At 41.9% G+C, this 20,374-nt stretch overlaps 1 protein-coding gene across 2 annotated transcripts in view; it reads left to right on the top strand.

The window, feature by feature from the left end:
- Positions 1–16,290, top strand: part of BCL7B (BAF chromatin remodeling complex subunit BCL7B) — a 32,367-nt gene extending 16,077 nt beyond the window's left edge. For both annotated transcript variants that reach the window (XM_077140931.1, XM_077140932.1), the window contains exons 3-6: positions 11,149–11,245; positions 13,520–13,690; positions 14,881–14,960; positions 15,216–16,290. In XM_077140931.1, coding sequence (XP_076997046.1) covers positions 11,149–11,245; positions 13,520–13,690; positions 14,881–14,960; positions 15,216–15,308 — 441 coding nt within the window. In that variant the 3' untranslated portion in view covers positions 15,309–16,290. The remainder of the gene's footprint in view (positions 1–11,148; positions 11,246–13,519; positions 13,691–14,880; positions 14,961–15,215) is intronic.
- The last annotated feature ends 4,084 nt before the right edge of the window (positions 16,291–20,374 follow it).

The raw sequence follows: 20,374 nt of genomic DNA, 5'->3' as shown, positions 1-20,374 counted from the left end.
AACAAAACAAAAACCTATAGCTCAGATGCAGCTTCATTCAGTGTTTTAACATGATTACTTTACAATTAGGTATTATTGTGCTGTCCATTTTTGAGTTTTTGTATCTAGTCCTGTTGCACAGTCTGTATCCCTTCAGCTTCAATTACCCATTGTCTTACCCTGTTTCTAACTCCTGCTGAACTCTGTTACCAATGACATATTTCAAGTTTATTCTCGAATGTCCGTTCACATCAGTGGGACCATACAGTATTTGTCCTTTAGTTTTTGGCTGGATTCACTCAGCATAATATTCTCTAGGTCCATCCATGTTATTACATGGTTCATAAGTTTATCTTGTCTTAAAGCTGCATAATATTCCATCGTATGTATATACCACAGTTTGTTTAGCCACTCTTCTGTTGATGGAGATTTTGGCTGTTTCCATCTCTTTGCAATTGTAAATAATGCTGCTATAAACATTGGTGTGCAAATGTCCGTTTGTGTCTTTGCCCTTAAGTCCTTTGAGTAGATACCTAGCAATGGTATTGCTGGGTCGTATGGCAATTCTATATTCAGCTTTTTGAGGAACCGCCAAACTGCCTTCCACAGTGGTTGCACCCTTTGACATTCCCACCAACAGTGGATAAGTGTGCCTCTTTCTCCGCATCCTCTCCAGCACTTGTCATTTTCTGTTTTGTTGATAATGGCCATTCTGGTGGGTGTGAGATGATATCTCATTGTGGTTTTGATTTGCATTTCTCTAATGGCCAGGGACATTGAGCATCTCTTCATGTGCCTCTTGGCCATCCGTATTTCCTCTTCTGAGAGGTGTCTGTTCAAGTCTTTTTCCCATTTTGTAATTGGGTTGGCTGTCTTTTTGTTGTTGAGATGAACAATCTCTTTATAAATTCTGGATACTAGACCTTTATCTGATATATCATTTCCAAATATTGCCTCCCATTGTGAAGGCTGTCTTTCTACTTTCTTGATGAAGTTCTTTGATGCACAAAAGTGTTTAATTTTGAGGAGTTCCCATTTATTTATTTCCTTCTTCAGTGCTCTTGCTTTAGGTTTAAGGTCCATAAAACCGCCTCCAGTTGTAAGATCCATAAGATATCTCCCAACATTTTCCTCTAACTGTTTTATGGTCTTAGACCTAATGTTTAGATCTTTGATCCATTTTGAGTTAACTTTTGTATAGGGTGTGAGAGATGGGTCTTCTTTCATTCTTTTGCATATGGATATCCAGTTCTCTAGGCACCATTTATTGAAGAGACTGCTCTGTCCCAGGTGAGTTGGCTTGACTGCCTTATCAAAGATCAAATGTCCATAGATGAGAGGGTCTATATCTGAGCACTCTATTCGATTCCATTGGTCGATATATCTGTCTTTATGCCAATACCATGCTGTTTTGACCACTGTGGCTTCATAATATGCCTTAAAGTCAGGCAGCGCGAGACCTCCAGCTTCGTTTTTTTTCCTCAAGATGTTTTTAGCAATTCGTGGCACCCTGCCCTTCCAGATAAATTTGCTTATTGGTTTTTCTATTTCTGAAAAATAAGTTGTTGGGATTTTGATTGGTATTGCATTGAATCTGTAAATCAATTTAGGTAGGATTGACATCTTAACTATATTTAGTCTTCCAATCCATGAACACGGTATGCCCTTCCATCTATTTAGGTCTTCTGTGATTTCTTTTAGCAGTTTTTTGTAGTTTTCTTTATATAGGTTTTTTGTCTCTTTAGTTAAATTTATTCCTAGGTATTTTATTCTTTTAGTTGCAATTGTAAATGGGATTCGTTTCTTGATTTCCCCCTCAGCTTGTTCATTACTAGTGTATAGAAATGCTACAGATTTTTGAATGTTGATCTTGTAACCTGCTACTTTGCTGTACTCATTTATTAGCTCTAGTAGTTTTGTTGTGGATTTTTCCGGGTTTTCGACGTATAGTATCATATCGTCTGCAAACAGTGATAGTTTTACTTCTTCCTTTCCAATTTTGATGCCTTGTATTTCTTTTTCTTGTCTAATTGCTCTGGCTAGAACCTCCAACACAATGTTGAATAATAGTGGTGATAGTGGACATCCTTGTCTTGTTTCTGATCTTAGGGGGAAAGTTTTCAATTTTTCCCCATTGAGGATGATATTAGCTGTGGGTTTTTCATATATTCCCTGTATCATTTTAAGGAAGTTCCCTTGTATTCCTATCTTTTGAAGTGTTTTCAACAGGAAAGGATGTTGAATCTTGTCGAATGCCTTCTCTGCATCAATTGAGATGATCATGTGATTTTTCTGCTTTGATTTGTTGATATGGTGTATTACATTAATTGATTTTCTTATGTTGAACCATCCTTGCATACCTGGGATGAATCCTACTTGGTCATGATGTATAATTCTTTTAATGTGTTGTTGGATATGATTTGCTAGAATTTTATTGAGGATTTTTGCATCTGTATTCATTAGAGAGATTGGTCTGTAGTTTTCTTTTTTTGTAATATCTTTGCCTGGTTTTGGTATGAGGGTGATGTTGGCTTCATAGAATGAATTAGGTAGTTTTCCCTCCACTTCGATTTTTTTGAAGAGTTTGAAGAGAATTGGTACTAATTCTTTCTGGAACGTTTGGTAGAATTCACATGTGAAGCCATCTGGTCCTGGACTTTTCTTTTTAGGAAGCTTTTGAATGACTAATTCAATTTCTTTACTTGTGATTGGTTTGTTGAGGTCATCTATGTCTTCTTGAGTCAAAGTTGGTTGTTCATGTCTTTCCAGGAACCCGTCCATTTCCTCTAAATTGTTGTATTTATTAGCGTAAAGTTGTTCATAGTATCCTGTTATTACCTCCTTTATTTCTGTGAGGTCAGTAGTTATGTCTCCTCTTCCATTTCTGATCTTATTTATTTGCATCCTCTCTCTTCTTCTTTTTGTCAATCTTGCTAAGGGCCCATCAATCTTATTGATTTTCTCATAGAACCAACTTCTGGCCTTATTGATTTTCTCTATTGTTTTCATGTTTTCAATTTCATTTATTTGTGCTCTAATCTTTGTTATTTCTTTCCTTTTGCTTGCTTTGGGGTTAGCTTGCTGTTCTTTCTCCAGTTCTTCCAAATGGATAGTTAATTCCTGAATTTTTGCCTTTTCTTCTTTTCTGATATAGGCATTTAGAGCAATAAATTTCCCTCTTAGCACTGCCTTTGCTGCGTCCCATAAGTTTTGATATGTTGTGTTTTCATTTTCATTCGCCTCGAGGTATTTGCTAATTTCTCTTGCAATTTCTTCTTTGACCCAGTCGTTGTTTAGGAGTGTGTTGTTGAGCCTCCACGTATTTGTGAATTTTCTGGCACTCTGCCTATTATTGATTTCCAACATCATTCCTTTATGGTCCGAGAAAGTGTTGTGTAAGATTTCAATCTTTTTAAATTTGTTAAGACTTGCTTTGTGACCCAGCATATGGTCTATCTTTGAGAATGATCCATGAGCACTTGAGAAAAAGGTGTATCCTGCTGTTGTGGGATGTAATGTCCTATAAATGTCTATTAAGTCTAGTTCATTTATAGTAATATTCAGATTCTCTATTTCTTTGTTGATCCTCTGTCTAGATGTTCTGTCCCTTGATGAGAGTGGTGAGTTGAAGTCTCCAACTATTATGGTATATGAGTCTATTTCCCTTTTCAGTGTTTGCAGTATATTCCTCACGTATTTTGGGGCATTCTGATTCGGTGCGTAAATATTTATGATTGTTATGTCTTCTTGTTTAATTGTTCCTTTTATTAGTATATAGTGTCCTTCTTTGTCTCTTTTAACTGTTTTACATTTGAAGTCTAATTTGTTGGATATTAGTATAGCCACTCCTGCTCTTTTCTGGTTGTTATTTGCATGAAATATCTTTTCCCAACCTTTCACTTTCAACCTATGTTTATCTTTGGGTCTGAGATGTGTTTCCTGTAGACAGCATATAGAAGGATCCTGTTTTTTAATCCATTCTGCCAATCTATGTCTTTTGATTGGGGAATTCAGTCCATTGACATTTAGTGTTATTACTGTTTGGATAATATTTTCCTCTAACATTTTGCCTTTTGTATTATATATATCATATCTGATTTTCCTTCTTTCTACACTCTTTTCCATATCTCTCTCTTCTGTCTTTTTGTATCTGACTCTAGTGCTCCCTTTAGTATTTCTTGCAGAGCTGGTCTCTTGGTCACAAATTCTCTCAGTGACTTTTTGTCTGAGAATGTTTTAATTTCTCCCTCATTTTTGAAGGACAATTTTGCTGGATATAGGAGTCTTGGTTGGCAGTTTTTCTCTTTTAGTATTTTAAATATATCATCCCACTGTCTTCTAGCTTCCATGGTTTCTGCTGAGAAATCTACACAAAGTCTTATTGGGTTTCCCTTGTATGTAATGGATTGTTTTTCTCTTGCTGCTTTCAAGATCTTCTCTTTCTCTTTGACCTCTGACATTCTAACTAGTAAGTGTCTTGGAGAACGCCTATTTGGGTCTAATCTCTTTGGGGTGCGCTGCACTTCTTGGATCTGTAATTTTAGGTCTTTCATAAGAGTTGGGAAATTTTCAGTGATAATTTCTTCCATTAGTTTTTCTCCTCCTTTTCCCTTCTCTTCTCCTTCTGGGACCCCCACAACACGTATATTTGTGCGGTTCATATTGTCCTTGAGTTCCCTGATACCCTGTTCAAATTTTTCCATTCTTTTCCCTATAGTTTCTGTTTCTTTTTGGAATTCAGATGTTCCATCCTCCAAATCACTAATTCTATCTTCTGTCTCTTTAAATCTATCATTGTAGCTATCCATTATTTTTTCTATGTTTGCTACTTTATCCTTCACTTCCATAAGTTCTGCGATTTGTTTTTTCAGTTTTTCTATTTCTTCTTTATGTTCAGCCCATGTCCTCTTCATGTCCTCCCTCAATTTATCGATTTCATTTTTGAAGAGGTTTTCCATTTCTGTTCGTATATTCAGCATTAGTTGTCTCAGCTCTTGTGTCTCATTTGAGCTATTGGTTTGTTCCTTTGACTGAGCCATATTCTCAATCTTTTGAGCGTGGACAGTTATCTTCTGCTGCTGGCGTCTGGGCATTTATTCAGATTTCTCTTGGTGTTGGACCCAGCAAGGTTGTAATATTTTTCTGTGAAATCTCTGGGTTCTGTTTTTCTTATCCTGCCCAGTAGGTGGCGCTCGTGGCACACGTTTGTCTGCGGGTCCCACCAGTAAAAGGTGCTGTGGGACCTTAAACTTTGGAAAACTCTTGCCGTCCTGGGGGTTCGCTAGCCGAAGCGGCTTGAGCCGGCCCGTGGTCCGAACGCAGGGAGGGTTGCTGGTCGCCGCAGCCAGGGAAAGAGCCCGTCCGAATTTCCTAGTCGGCCCTGGGAAACAAGCGTGGCAGGAGGGCGCCAGCGGCAGCGGCCCGCCCGAGAGAGTGCACGTTCCCGGGAGTCACGGGTTTGGAAGGGGCCTCCCCCACCCGTCACCGTTCTCCGCGGCCTGGGGGTTTCCGATCCAATTCTCTCAGTTGGTCCGGGGGCTGCGCGTGGTGTGGGCGCCAGTCGCCTTGGTTTCAGGGGACCACCTCTCCAATTCTCCCAGCCGGCCCGGGAAGGGGGAAGGGAGTAACTCCGGCCGCTTGCCACCCCGCCCGGTAAGGCCCGCGCGCCTCGGCGATCTCACCCGAGCTGCTTCTCTCAGCCAGCCAGCCGTTCCAGGATGGGGTACGCTGTCTTTTTTATCTCTGTTGTGTCTTTGGGCGCTTTCTGTATCGTTTCTACTCCCCTAGTAGGTGTCCTGGAGAAGAAACTAAGATCCGCGCGTCTTACTAAGCCGCCATCTTCCAGGAAGTCCCGCAATCAGTAATTCTTAACATCATCACATAGATGCATGATCATCGTTTCTTAGTACATTTGCATCGGTTTAGAGGAACTAGCAACACAACAGAAAAAGATATAGAATGTTAATATAGAGAAAAGAAATAAAAGTAGTAATAATAGTAAAAACAAAACAAAACAAAACAAAAAAAACCCTATAGCTCAGATGCAGCTTCATTCAGTGTTTTAACATGATTACTTTACAATTAGGTATTATTGTGCTGTCCATTTCTGAGTTTTTGTATCTAGTCCTGTTGCACAGTCTGTATCCCTTCAGCATCAATTACCCATTATCTTACCCCGTTTCTAAATCCTGCTGGACTCTGTTACCAATGACATATTTCAAGTTTATTCTCGAATGTCCGTTCACATCAGTGGGACCATACAGTATTTGTCCTTTAGTTTTTGGCTGGACTCACTCAGCATAATATTCTCTAGGTCCATCCATGTTATTACATGCTTCATAAGTTTATCCTGTCTTAAAGCTGCATAATATTCCATCGTATGTATATACCACAGTTTGTTTAGCCATTCTTCTGTTGATGGACATTTTGGCTGTTTCCATCTCTTTGCAATTGTAAATAACGCTGCTATAAACATTGGTGTGCAAATGTCCGTTTGTGTCTTTGCCCTTAAGTCCTTTGAGTAGATACCTAGCAATGGTATTGCTGGGTCATATGGCAATTCTATATTCATCTTTTTGAGGAACCGCCAAACTGCCTTCCACAGTGGTTGCACCATTTGACATTCCCACCAACAGTGGATAAGTGTGCCTCTTTCTCCGCATCCTCTCCAGCACTTGTCATTTTCTGTTTTGTTGATAATGGCCATTCTGGTGGGTGTGAGATGATATCTCATTGTGGTTTTGATTTGCATTTCTCTAATGGCCAGGGACATTGAGCATCTCTTCATGTGCCTCTTGGCCATCCGTATTTCCTCTTCTGGTAGGTGTCTGTTCAAGTCTTTTTCCCATTTTGTAATTGGGTTGGCTGTCTTTTTGTTGTTGAGTTGAACAATCTCTTTATAAATTCTGGATACTAGACCTTTATCTGATATGTCATTTCCAAATATTGTCTCCCATTGTGTAGGCTGTCTTTCTACTTTCTTGATGAAGTTCTTTGATGCACAAAAGTGTTTAATTTTGAGGAGCTCCCATTTATTTATTTCTTTCTTCAGTGCTCTTGCTTTAGGTTTAAGGTCCATAAAACCGCCTCCAGTTGTAAGATTCATAAGATATCTCCCTACATTTTCCTCTAACTGTTTTATGGTCTTAGACCTAATGTTTAGATCTTTGATCCATTTTGAGTTAACTTTTGTATAAGGTGTGAGATACGGGTCTTCTTTCATTCTTTTACATATGGATATCCAGTTCTCTAGGCGCCATTTATTGAAGAGACTGTTCTGTCCCAGGTGAGTTGGCTTTAGTTATCTTTTAAAAATTGGTGTTTTTAAATTTTACTGAATTGGTAGGATGTTAGTTCTTTGGAATTTATTGGGCCTTACTTTGTGACCTGGTACATGAGTGATTTTTGGATCCTTCACTTGTGATAGAAACAAATAGACTTTCTATTTAGATATAAAATTTATCACTCAAAGTATTCATTATGTTATTTACATCTACTCTATCTTTGCTTATTTCATGTATGTTTGATCTGTAGGTTTCTGAGAGGGATGTATTAAATTGTTCGTTTGCTTTGTAAAGCTTTTCAAAATCTGTTTTCCTCTGAAGGTGGTAAGACCCATAACACACTTCTTTAACCAGCTGTGCTCTTTACCACTCCATCCGCTTCCATCCCTACACAGACCGAAGTCTGTTTTGGTTTGCTAAAGCTGATGAAATGCAGTATCCCAGAAACGGACTGGCTTTTCACAATGAGGATTTATTATCTCACAAATTTATAGTTCTAAGGCTATGAAAATGTCCCAGTTAAGGCACCAACAGGACGATACCTTCTGTGAAGACTGGTTATGGCCAAATTTGGGCTCCTCTGTCACATGAGAAGGCACCTGGTGACGTCTGCTGGCTGGTCCTTCTTTTCCGGGTTTCCTTGCTTCAGCTTCTGGTTTCTGTGGGGCTTTTTCTCTAAACTTCTCTGGGTGTTTCTCTGTAGGCTTAGTTTCAATAGGAATTTCAGTTCAGAAGTTTTACAGATATAAAGTGATTGCTTATTAAGGCCAAGTAAACACTATTATTTACTAATCCTTTGCACCAATTTCTTAATGCTTTCTCCTGAATTTGTCTTCTTGCTAGAATACCTCCTTCAAGAGTTTCATCAAGGAGAGGTTTTTTGTGAGGAAAATGTTCTGAAAGTATATTTTAAATTTTGAAAGTACCTTTGTTTTGTTTTAATTATTCATTTTTAACCTGCATATAAAATTCTAGTTTCAAATTCACTTTTTTTCAGCCCTTTGAAGCTCTTTGTTGTTCTGTTTCCAGCGTTGCTGTCAGTGGATCTGATGTCAGTCTGATTTTTGATCCTTTGTGGATGATCTACTTGCATTCCTCTGGAAGCTTTTAGAATTTCTTCCATCTTTGATCTCCCGGAACTTCTGTTAGAATATACTCTAATGCTTTCATCTAACTCCTTTATTCCTAAACTTTTCTCTCATTTGTTCTGTCTCTTTATCCTTCATATTCTAAGTGAATTTCTTCACCCCCTGTGTTCTCTTAATCTTTTCTTGAGCTGTATCTGTTTCTGCTATTGAACTCATTCACTAGATTTTTATTTTTAACAATTGTATTTTTCATATCAAATTTTCCCAATTGGTGGTTCTTCAGAGCAACTTTCCATTGTCATCCTTACCTTTCTGAGAAGACTTACTATATTTAACTTAAGTTCTTTCTGGTCCATTAGTGCTGCCTCCTGTGGTATAGGTTTTTCTGTTTATTATCTTTCTGATGCTTGTTTTTCTCCATTGTCTGGTTAGTATTTTTCCAAGCATTCATCTTTTATTCCGTTAGGTCTCTCAGCTGCCTTGGCTACTAATATGTAACTGAGGGGAGAAAGTAAGTTTACATTCTGGTTTTCCCTTCTCTAAATTAATTTAGGGGATGGCATTGGGAATGTACCTCAGGGTTCAGCCTTTCCCTTTACCCACCTTCCATCTTCTCTGTCCTCTAGGACCAATCCTCCAAGTGCTTCCTTTATCTGGAGCAGCCACCCCTCCTGTCATTGCCAAACCCAAGGAGTTGGAGGGTGGGAAGCAAGGGGCTCTGGGACTACCCTTTTATTCCTCACCTCATGCTGGCTGCAGTGATACCATTACCCACAGAGGCCAAGAGGCAGGCAGAAGAGTCACCTGTCAGTGTATATAGGTGGGGGGAGGACATATATTCTGCAAGAAAGCCCCAAGCCCATCTCATAGTAAGCCCCCGGTCCTTTCCTCTTTCATATCCTCCCTCCCCAGGACTCAGCCACCTTCATCTCTCCCGAGAATGTCTCACAGTGTTTGTGTTGTATGCTAAGCTTGGCTCTGAGGTCAGTCAGTCTCTCTGCTCCATCTTTTAAGGTACTAACACCTAAATTACTGTTAGATTATGGAGAATGATGATGATCAAGTTGGTAAAGAAAAAAATGTGAAGAACACAAAGAAGTGGGACATTGTTGGCCAGAACGTAAATCAGCACAAACTTCCCACAGGTGATATAAATATATATATACATACTTAATGCCTTCAGAATATCTGTTCCTTGGATCCAGAAGATCTCTAGGAATTTATCCTCAAGAGATAATCATGATATGCATAAGTTATATCTATAATGCTGAGCATCATGGTATTGTTTGTTACATTTAAAAATTGCAAGCAAAATAAAGCTCCTGTTGTAGAGAATTCACTAAGTTATTGTGCACCCATATCTTGGCAAAGCCTTGTAACGGTTACAAAAGACGTTTTAGAACATTCATCAATGGAATAGGAGTATTTCTTTGGTGAAGGAGAGGAGAACCAATTTATAAAACTGTATTCTGACTCACTTTCATACAAATACATATACAGATTGCCTCTGGTTATACAGATAACTTTCTTTCTGTATTGTCAGAATTTTCTTTAATGAATACATATTTTACATGAACATAGAATTTTAAAAATAGAGATAAATGAGAGATTGGAAAAAAGTAGTGATAAAGCCAATTTTGGCATGAGTGCTGGGAAACTAGCACAGCCACCATCCTTTTAGAAAGTGGGGAGGTACAGTGTATTTCAAGAAAAATAATATGTTGAGCCTATTCATGTAGAAGGAATAATTTTTGTGAATTCATCTGAATAAAAAAATAATGCAGAAAAAGAGTGAAAGTTGAGTGTGGTACAAAAAACAGACAAGGCCCTAAATAAGTTAAAGTTAAATGTCCAGTAGTTGGATAGTGATTGAGTTACGGTTTATGGAATTTTAGCCTTTGTGGTAAATTGGTGAAGTGTTTTCAGTTACATTAAAATGATGTCTGTGTATGAAAACAGAAGGGAAGGACACATGTAAATGTGGACAGTTGATTTATTGCAGAGATAGGAATGAGGTTTAACAAAACCTAAAATGTCTTACTAACTCAGTGCATGAATAGACATGTATAAAATGTATAAATAGGTAAATTTGAGATTACCCAGATTTAAACTCTTAATTTTGGGAATGATTATTTATTTAACTGTGCATGTTTGTGGCCAGCTAGCACTTACTCTCCCACTTGGGGTTCTGCCATTTGTGTGACTTACATCCTCCTTGGAAGAAATGACGTTATGGGTAAAGGTAGACATGGGGAGCAGGGGTGAGCCTTTTGAAAGGGTGGACTTGGTTAGTCAGGAGTAAGGCTATAAGGGGTCCCTTGGTCCGGCCGCTGCCTGTGCTCCATATTAAGTGACTCCTTTCTTTGTCCAGTCAGAGCTCCATTCTGCCCGCCCTTTTCCCCCAGCTGTGCCGCTATCACAGGAATCTCTTTCAAATGAGTGTTGTCTGTTTCTCACCCTTCCCCTTCTGTTGAGAGAAGGGCTGGATAGAACATTTTGATCAGAAATCAGAAGAGTACCACAGGGAACTCTAGGAGAGGCATATGCACCTGCCTCTCACTTTTGAGTCAAGATATTAGGGCAGGAAGGAGTCATTTTGCAAATGAAGAAACACTAAGGCTTGGGGAGAAGCACCTTGCCCAGAATTCTGTTCTTCTGGTCCTAGTTTCTCTTGCTGCTATTATTATTCCTTGTTCAGTGCTAGCTGTACCTTTGTGGCCTTTCCGATGGCACCATTCTCCGTTTCTGTGAGTCTCTCCTACTCGGCTCTGTCATATTCCTCTTTTTTCCTTTTCTAGAAAGAAAAGTCAAAATCGAACAGTTCAGCAGCCCGGGAACCTAATGGCTTTCCCTCTGATGCCTCAGCCAATTCCTCTCTCCTTCTTGAATTCCAGGGTGAGTTGCATCCATATGTCTTCCTTGCAGGAAAATGAAAACTTAGATGAATCCATTAATGATAAGAATAGTTCTGCGTATCATTTCAGTGCCTGTTGTTTTGCTGGTATTTTTCCTAGGTACTTTATGTATGTTTTTTCATTTTAACCTCACAATAACCCTGCAAGTAAGGTAAAGAAACTGAGGCTCAGAGAGGTGAAATTACATATCCAGAATCACATAACTAGTAAGTGACCGACTCCGTGTTAGGTTCTAGTTTGTCTGGATCACCAGCTCTTTTCTTAGACTGTATGCTTTACAACAGAGCCCTAGAGTTGGCTGCCCAAAGCCAGGGCATTTGCCTGTCCACTGCTGGTCAGGCTCTGCCTCCTGCACTGACCATCAGTGCCTGCCCTGCCGCCACAACGTGACCTCTCACCCCTCCACATCAGAGATCCTCTATGAGCACTTTCACTTCAGCCTCTCCTTTTCATTCTTATATCATCAGCCTGTGATGTAAACCAAGCAGTTGTTACTAATTCTTTATTTAAGGAAACTGATGCTCAGAGAAGAAGAGCATTTCTCTGAGCTCAAAAGTGACAGAATTTTGTTCTTTTTATTTAAACAAAGAAACAAACAGACAAATGCTGTTCCCATTTTACTGTGGAAGTCAGTGGTCTTTGTAGGGGTAAACACTGGAGAGGATTTATGACTTTCTCTTTGGAATTAGACATGATACTAACTTGACATGCAGGTATTCCCTCTTGCCTCTTTCCTCAGCCCAGCCAGGGCCAGTGTGATAGAGGGATGGGAATACCAGGGGAAGGTTTTCTTTAGTTAGATGTGAGCTGTTCAGTAAGCATAAAGCTTTGGGAGAAATAGGAGACTGCATTTGCACGGTCAGATCACCATCTCATTCTTCTGATTCAGTAAACATTTCATCAACACCTACTATGTGCCAGGTACTGTGTAGAACACTGGGGAGCCAGGAAAAATAACTCACAGAGCCCCCGTAGAATGTAACAGAAGGAAGTAGGTATATCATATAATAAATGCAAGCTAGAGTGAGGAAATGAAAGAGAGGGTTGTCTTTCCACCCAAGGGAGCCAGGGAGGTAGGCCTCTACAGAAGCAATGACGCTTGAGTCAATGGTCGGAATGGCTGGAGGCTTTTGAGGATGACTAGCGAGGCATGTCAGCGGTGTAAGCAGGTGGGTAAAGGTACTGTGCAGGAAGCAGCTCTTGAGTTATGGTCCACTATGGCTGGAAGAATGGCCAGAGGTGAGGAAGGATGTTGTGTGTCAAACCAGCCCTGAGAGGCATCGGGGTTTGCAGTTTATCCCTGAGGCAGCGCTGGACGGTCTAGGAAGAGCTCAGGGGCAATGATGTGAGACACAGTTTGCAGTCTGCAGGTCTTAAGGACAGAAGAGCAGTGAGGTGGCTATTGCAGTTGGACAGGCAGGGGGCGATGAGGCTGCACTGAGGCATGAGAGAGAAATGAATGCAAGCAACCTCAGTGCAATCAGATGGACTGGAGCAAGTGACCAGATGCTGGAGGAGAGGAAGGAGGAGGAGTTGTTGACCCCTGTGCCCTATTTTCTTTTTTTTGTTTGTTTTGTTTTGGTATGGGAAGGCACCGGGAACCGAACCCAGGTTTCCAGCATGGCAGGCGAGAACTGCTGAACTACGGTGACCCACCCTGTGCCCTATGTTTTTAACCTGTGTGGTTACTCTAAGCCTTGAGACACAGCTTCCCAATGGAAGGTCTCCTAGTCCTTGGTGCAGTCAGGTGGAACTTGGGCAGCTGGAGACTTTGAGCTGACATCCCCAGCCTCCTTCAGAGGCCAGATAAACTGGATCATTTTCTACACATCTTGTGATCAAAGAAGGATTAGGAGGCACTGAGCTTGAGGCCTGGTTACTGCCTCCCTGCCATCGGACATGGAGAAACTACCACCTCCAAGCTGTAATTGGTGAACAGTAGAGAAGAGTCAGTGGGCACCTACTGACCTGCCCAGAGCATAAAGTTCATAGACTTAAAGATCCTGGCTGCATCTGCTGCTTAGAATATGTTGGGGGATCAAAAATGCTTAATTAGTCGGCATCAACTTTGCTGATCATCTGCAGTACGTTCGAGCCCCTCGCAGGGCGACTTCTCAGGGTGTCTTCAGCAGTGATCCTTGTGCCCAGGTGTGACCCTGGCTGCCTGAGGAGATGCTGGGCCCATAACCTGGGACTGAGTTACTCAGGAAAAGCACCACCCTCAGCTGTCGCCTTCATTGTGTTTGGGTTTCAGATGAAAACAGCAACCAGAGTTCTGTGTCGGACGTCTACCAACTCAAGGTGGACAGTAGCACCAATTCAAGCCCCAGCCCCCAGCAGAGCGAGTCCCTGAGCCCAGCTCACACCTCAGACTTCCGCACCGATGACTCCCAGCCACCCACTCTGGGCCAGGAGATCCTCGAGGGTGAGTCCTGGGTGCTCCAGGAAAAGCATCCTAGAGACCTTTCCTTTTGCTTTTTAGAGCACGAGCTTCGAGAGTGGACCTCAGAACCTAGCAGTGCCGAGCCCCTTGTTACCAGCTGGGGGCGTTTGGGGAAATGATTGTATTTTACCCTCCACAGAATGAAGGAAGCACATAGTGAGTGCCAGGCTGTGTGGACCACATTTTTCATATTTGATGCCTGATTTAATTCTCCCAAAACCCTGTGAGAGAGCAGCTGTTGTCTCCATTTTACAGATGAGGAAATGGAGGATTAGAAGGTTAAATGGCTTGTCCAAGGTCACATAGCTGATAACTAATGGAACCAGGTATCAGTTTAAGTCCTTCTAACTTCAAAGTTTCTGCTCTTTGCATCACATCCTGCACATTTCTTGTTATAGCACATAGAAAGGTGATAGATAGGTTACAAGCCCTTGTTAGCACCCCTGTGACCTGTTACCAGTGAGACAACAAAATAGAGCTCACTGCTGTTACATACGTTAAATTTATGCTGAATGAAAGGTTTAAAATTCCTTAATATTTTATTATTCAATAAAAGATTGAGTATAACCAAGCTTTGAATATAACCAAGCACTCCAAAGCCCAGTGGTTTAAAACAGTAATCATTTTCCTGTTTTTGGTTATTACAGATAAAACTGTTATGATCATTTTAACAACAGCAACAACAAAATGGAGTTCACATCCCTGTGGAAAATGCCAGTGATAGTTAATCTTTATTTGTTTACTATTTGCCAGGCTTTGTTCTAAGTGCCTTGCATGTATTATCTCAGCTGATCCTCATACAACCCTCCATAAAACTGAGAGACTGATTTAGAATAGTGAGGTTTGGGTTGGAGAATGACAAGATGGGCTGCTTCATCAGCCCCAGTTGGCTGCAGAATAGACCAACCTCCCCAGGCTGGCACTTAGGCCCTCCAGGTCTGGCCATACTTTGCCCATATTTTACTGTGGCTCCTCTACAAGTCTCCTGAGCCCAGCCCCGAACCTTTCCCTCCTTCTTTCACACATTCGATTCCCAGGCTGGGAATTGCCTCCAAACTGAGTTGCCTCCAAACAACTCTTAGGAAAGCTCCCCCAGGTTGAGACGGAGATCCCACAGCAGTCTCCTGCCTCAGGGAAGCCCTGTAGTTATGCTGACCTTGCTGCTTTTTCAGAGCCTTCCCTGCCTGCCTCGGAAGTTGCTGATGAACCTCCCACCCTCACGAAGGAAGAGCCAGTTCCGCTAGAAACACAGGTAAGGAGGCATTTGGATTTTCTGGGTTTCTAAGAAAAAAGTCAGGAGACTGTGGGTGTGAAGTTGGCTCTGTGGCATGGACTGTGCTGTGGTGTGGTGGGGGGAGGGCACCAGGGGAGCAGGTTCCTGCAGGTTGGAAGGAAGGGGGAAAGTTGGGTTGTCTGTGAGGAGGTTGAGGTAGGCTGGGGAGCATGGGCTCTGGTGGGCTCTGCTGCAGCGGGACGGCGCTCTCATCCAGTGCTCTGGCTGCTCCAGGTTGCCGAGGAAGAGGAGGACTCACGTGCCCCGCCGCTGAAGCGCTTCTGTGCGGACCAACCCGCAGTGCCGCAGACAGCCTCCGAGAGCTAGCACCTCCGGGCCCCGCTGCCTGGCCCCCGCCTCTATTTATTGCATTGTGGTTCTGGCCGTGCTGTGTTGCTGGGATAAGGGCAAGCACTGGGGTCCAGCGCCTGCACATAGAAGCCTTCCGGCCTGGAAGGCTGGCTCAGGATTCGGGCTTGTGCCATTATCTTCCCGTCCCTGGCCCCTCTGTCTGCTTGCTCCTGAGAAGAGGAGCACTCATGTCCTTCTTTGTACCCCAAGTAGGCTAGAGCGTCAGCTGTCCCAAGGCTCATCTGTCACCTCCAGGTCGCAGCCTCTGCTCAGAACCTTTGGGTTGAGCTGCTGGCGCTTCTGCAAGAGGAAGGAGATGTGGAAGGCGCCCTCTAGCGAAGAGAGTGCCTAGGATTCCTTGAACCTGAATGGAAGCCTTAGATTTATGGATTTCGGGTCGGGCTAGGGCAGCATAGGCTGTTAAAGAATGACGGGGTAGAGACTCTGGAGGTAGAGCAAGGTCTCCTCCAGGAAGGGGAGGGCTCTCTGCCAGGTGGGGCAGGAAGTCCATGGAGACTTCTGCTGTCTAGGCATTTCTGCCCATCCTGAGGTTGCCCTGCCTCTTCTGGGCTCACTAGCTGCTGACAGTCCTTTGTCCTCCACTGTAACTGTCCCCTTCTCCCAACATACACACATGCGTGCACACAGCTTTCCTTTTTCACCTGTACGTTTCATTCCAGCATCCCTGGCCTGCTACCGTGGCCCCCAACACTCCTGCCACAGACTGCCCCAGCAAGAATTTAAGGTTCTGACAATATTACCCACCCCCCACAGTACTCTTTCAGCTCAGACTTTCTAGAAAGTTCCCTCTTCTTTAAAATCTGCATGTTAATTAAACTCTGTGATTTTATTTTTTTGTTTCAAAAAGTTTTAAAAAATGGAAATGGGCAATAGCGAGTGAAGACATATTTTAGCACTGAATAGAGTATTTTTAAAATTAAACTATTTGAAATATGTCTTGCTGGTATCTGAGTGCTTCATTCTAAAAGACTGCGGAGGCAGAGGTTGGAGGGGTGGTAGCTAAGTTCTTGAGGAGTCCCTGTGGCCTGGGTCCTGCTGGTTTCCTGTCCCTGCAGTGCACCGAGATGGAAATGATTTGGAGACTTCCTTTGAAGGTGTCATGTACTTCAAATTAGACTTCTGTCCTCGTGTGCACTGAATGGAAACCAATGGATGAGTTTTCACAGAGCTTCAGGAGGGACTCATGACTTCCTCTTTTTTTGACTTTAAAAAAAATTGTGGTAAAATACATGTAACATAAAATATACCATTTTAAAGCATACAGTTCAGTGGTACTAAGTTATGCCGCAATCATCACTATCTAGTTCCAAAACTTTTTCATCATCCCAAATGGAAGCCCCAAGCCCATTAAGCTGTCATTCTCCGTTCCTCCCCCAAATCCCTGACAATCACACATGTACTTTCTCTCCACGAATTCCTTTTTGTTCTGATTCCTGAGGAAAATAATAGGGCCATGGTTGAAAAGTTTAACATGTTCTTTTATAAAGTTATCAGATGAGCACCACAGATACTGGAATTGCTGTTTGTGGTACCTAAAATAACGCTTTAATGTATAAATAAAGGAAAGTATTGAAAGTGTAATAAAGGCTTAAGAGACCGACCATAAGGCAGATTTGAAAAAAAGAACCAAATAGAATTTCTATAAATGAAAAACAGAATTAGTGAAATAAAAAAGTATACAGAAGAGAAATATAAAAAGGCATTACACAGTTGGCTTCCGTGGTTACTGTGTGAGCAGGTGAGGCAAGAAGCAACCAGCAATGTCATCCCTGAGCGGCCCACAAGCTGGCCTGGGAGAGGGATCTCTCCACAAAACAGGACAGATTGCGGCGTGGGGAGGGCTGAAGTCCTGGCCCACAAAGGAGCATGTAGGACAGTGAAAAAGGTGCATAGCAACCATTCTCCTGCCATTGACTTCCACCTCACTACCACTTCCTCCACATTCAGGCTCGGACTCTCCACCCCCATCCTGGAATCGTGATAGGCCAAGATGCGGAGAATGAGAAGAACCAAAGGAGGAAAAGTCAAAGACTGACTGTAAGTTAATCACAAATAATTCGTCAGTTCCGTCTGGGTAGTGTAGGCGCAATGCACGCGCACATTGGAATCATGATGGAAAATATACAGCCTGCCTAACTAACAGGGGTAAACGCTAAGGCTGAGGAGAGCTCGAGGCATTTTGCCCAAGAGAACCTTGGAGTATGGAAAAAATGAGTGCATGGGGTTAGGGGCCCACGTCTAAGTTACTCCTTATGTATGAAAATGACATTTATTTATTTTACAAATAGTTGTGGAAAACATACCGTGGGTTTTCCAAAAAGGTACAACTAGTAGACCCACGGCCTCTGTCTCTGAGGAGCTTTTAGTCTGGTGAGGGAGAGCAAGTTGAGAGGAGTGTGCCACGTGGAGGGTGGTGAGGGCAGAGGACTCTTAGGGCCGAGAAAAGAATCTCGGAGGCTTTGCAGTCACTTTGCAGGTGACGTTTGAGCTGGGACTCAAAAATTTTGTTCTGGATGTGAGGAAATAATAAGGAAAGACTGTTCCGGGCAGGGGCTTAGCATGAGCAAATGTATGGAGGCAGCCTAGCAGCGGGGTATGTGGGGAGTAAGCAGCTAATGAGGTTTCTACTTTCTGCAACTTTGTATTTTGAAAAATCAAAGCTACATAAAGTTGCAAGAATGGTTCAATAGACATGTATACACCTTTCACCCAGATTCACCAATTATTAACATTTTGTCACATTTCCTTTTTTCAATGTGTCCTTGTTCTTTTTTCCTTTTTTTCTGTATTACTTAAAAATAAGTTGCCATCATCAAAACACTTCACTTCTAAATACTTGAGCTTGTGTCTCCTAAGAACAAGGACACTGCCCAACATAACCAGGGTACCATTATCACACCCTAGAAATGTAAATCTCCCCAGTTGTCCCAATAATATCCTCTACAATCGTTCTCCTGGCATGCTGCAGCTCCCTCCCCCTATCCAGGATCTAATCTAGGAGTACATGTTGGATTTTAGTATGTCCCTGTAGTCTCCTTTAACTTAGAACCTTTCTTGGGAAGTGGGTAGATGGGTGTCTTTCATGTCACTGATGTTTTTGAAGGGTCCAGGCAATTATTATACAATGTCCCACAATCAGGATTTATCTGATTTTTTTTTTAAATAAGGATTCAGGTTAAACATTTTTGGCAAAAAAAAAATACTACAGAGATTAAAAAATAAAACTACAGAGGTGATACTAAATCCTCCTTACCTTCTATCAGGAGGCATATACCATCAGTTTGTCCCATTGTTGGTAAGGCCAAGTTTGATCACTTGTCTAAGGTGGCATCTGCCAGACTTCTCGAGCTTTAGGGTTCTTTTGTACCTTTGTAATTAATAAATAATCTGTGGGGTGATGTTTTGAGCCCATTCCCAAACAGCCTTTCACTCAATGATTTTGGGATCCATTGCTGATCTTTTTCTGAATTAATTCATTGGAGGTTGCAGAAATTGCAACCTTTTCACAATCTACCATTCTTTTTCCATTTATTCACTGACAGTTTCCTGTAAATAACAGCTTTCCCTTCTCCCCTCTCCACTTCTGTTTCTTTCTCTCTTTTTTAGCCCCCTTGAGTATTGCTACATACAGACTCATGGATTTTTATAGTCAGTGCATGATAAGCCACCACTATCACTTTTTTAATGTTCAAATTGGCCCAGATTTGTCCATCAGAGTCCCTTGATGCTGGTTCCTGTGTCCTTTTGACATGTCCCCATCACTATTTGTGAAGTTTCTTACTTCAGGCACAACAGTGTGTTCCAGGCTGATCTTGAACTATGCCTTATGCCTGCCCCAGTGTGAAATGAGTCATTTCTCCCAGGAGCCCTGGATCCTTTCAGTGGGGAATGGTATTTAGAAACCTAGGCAAACCCAGTTTTGCTAAAGAATAATAAGGAGTTTGAGGGAAAAAGAAAGATTGAGAACAAATTGTGGGAGGCTTTGAGGATCAGGCCAAGAACTTAGCAGGGAGCCAACCTTTGGGAGCTGTCGCACAGGCGAGAGACACATCTTAGCAGAAAACATGCAAGATGCCACAGAGAAGAGGGAGATGCATAGGAACGACTCACATATCTGATGCTTCTGCATGTATTGAGAGGAGATTTGCATATCTGGGGATAGAGCACTGGTAGGTACTGTAATAGATTCAGGTGTCAACTTGGCCAGATGATGGTGCCCAGTTGTTCTGTTGCTGTGGACTTAAATCATCAGCATATGAAATTCATCGATGGCTGATTACATCTGTGGTTGGCCAAGGGGAGTGCCTTCTGCAATAAGTGAAGTTTAATTTAATTAGATGAGGCTTAAAAGGAGCCCAGTACAGCTTAATAGCCTCACACACCTCAGCTCAGTGCTGAGCAGCTCAGACCCAGGCATATGGAGACGCAGAAAGGAAACGCCCCCAGGGAAAGCTAATTTGAACCAGAAGCCAGGACGGAAGGCCAGCAGACATCACCGTGTGCCTTCCCATGTGACAGAGGAATTCAGAAGAAAGCTACCTGCCTTTCCTCCAAAGAACTGTAAAATTGTAACTAAATAAATCCCCTTTATAAAAACCAGTCCATTTCTGATGTATTGTGTTCCAACAGCATTAGCAAACTAAAACAGGTGCCTAGAAAACGCAGTAAGCAAACAGACCTGAACAATCAAGGGAAAGCAAAAAGAATGTAAGAAATATAAGCAGTTCAACACCTAGATCATGTGTGAATATGTATATAATCATGACTTATTCACTATTGATTTAGCCAATTGCAGTATAATTATTTTAGCAAGATTTTATATATTTGTGTGAGTGTTGGGGAAAGTCAACACCTAATATTTGAAACTTTAAAACTAACAAATAACAGTAAATATGTGTTATTTAAAAATGTGGAGGGAAAAAAAACGAAGCTGGAGGTCTCACGCTGCCTGACTTTAAGGCATATTATGAAGCCACAGTGGTCAAAACAGCATAGTACTAGCATAAAGATAGATATATTGA

This window comes from Tamandua tetradactyla, chromosome 23, assembly GCF_023851605.1.
Source record: "Tamandua tetradactyla isolate mTamTet1 chromosome 23, mTamTet1.pri, whole genome shotgun sequence".
Taxonomy (NCBI): domain Eukaryota; kingdom Metazoa; phylum Chordata; class Mammalia; order Pilosa; family Myrmecophagidae; genus Tamandua; species Tamandua tetradactyla.
This window is presented reverse-complemented; position numbering and strand designations above follow the sequence as displayed.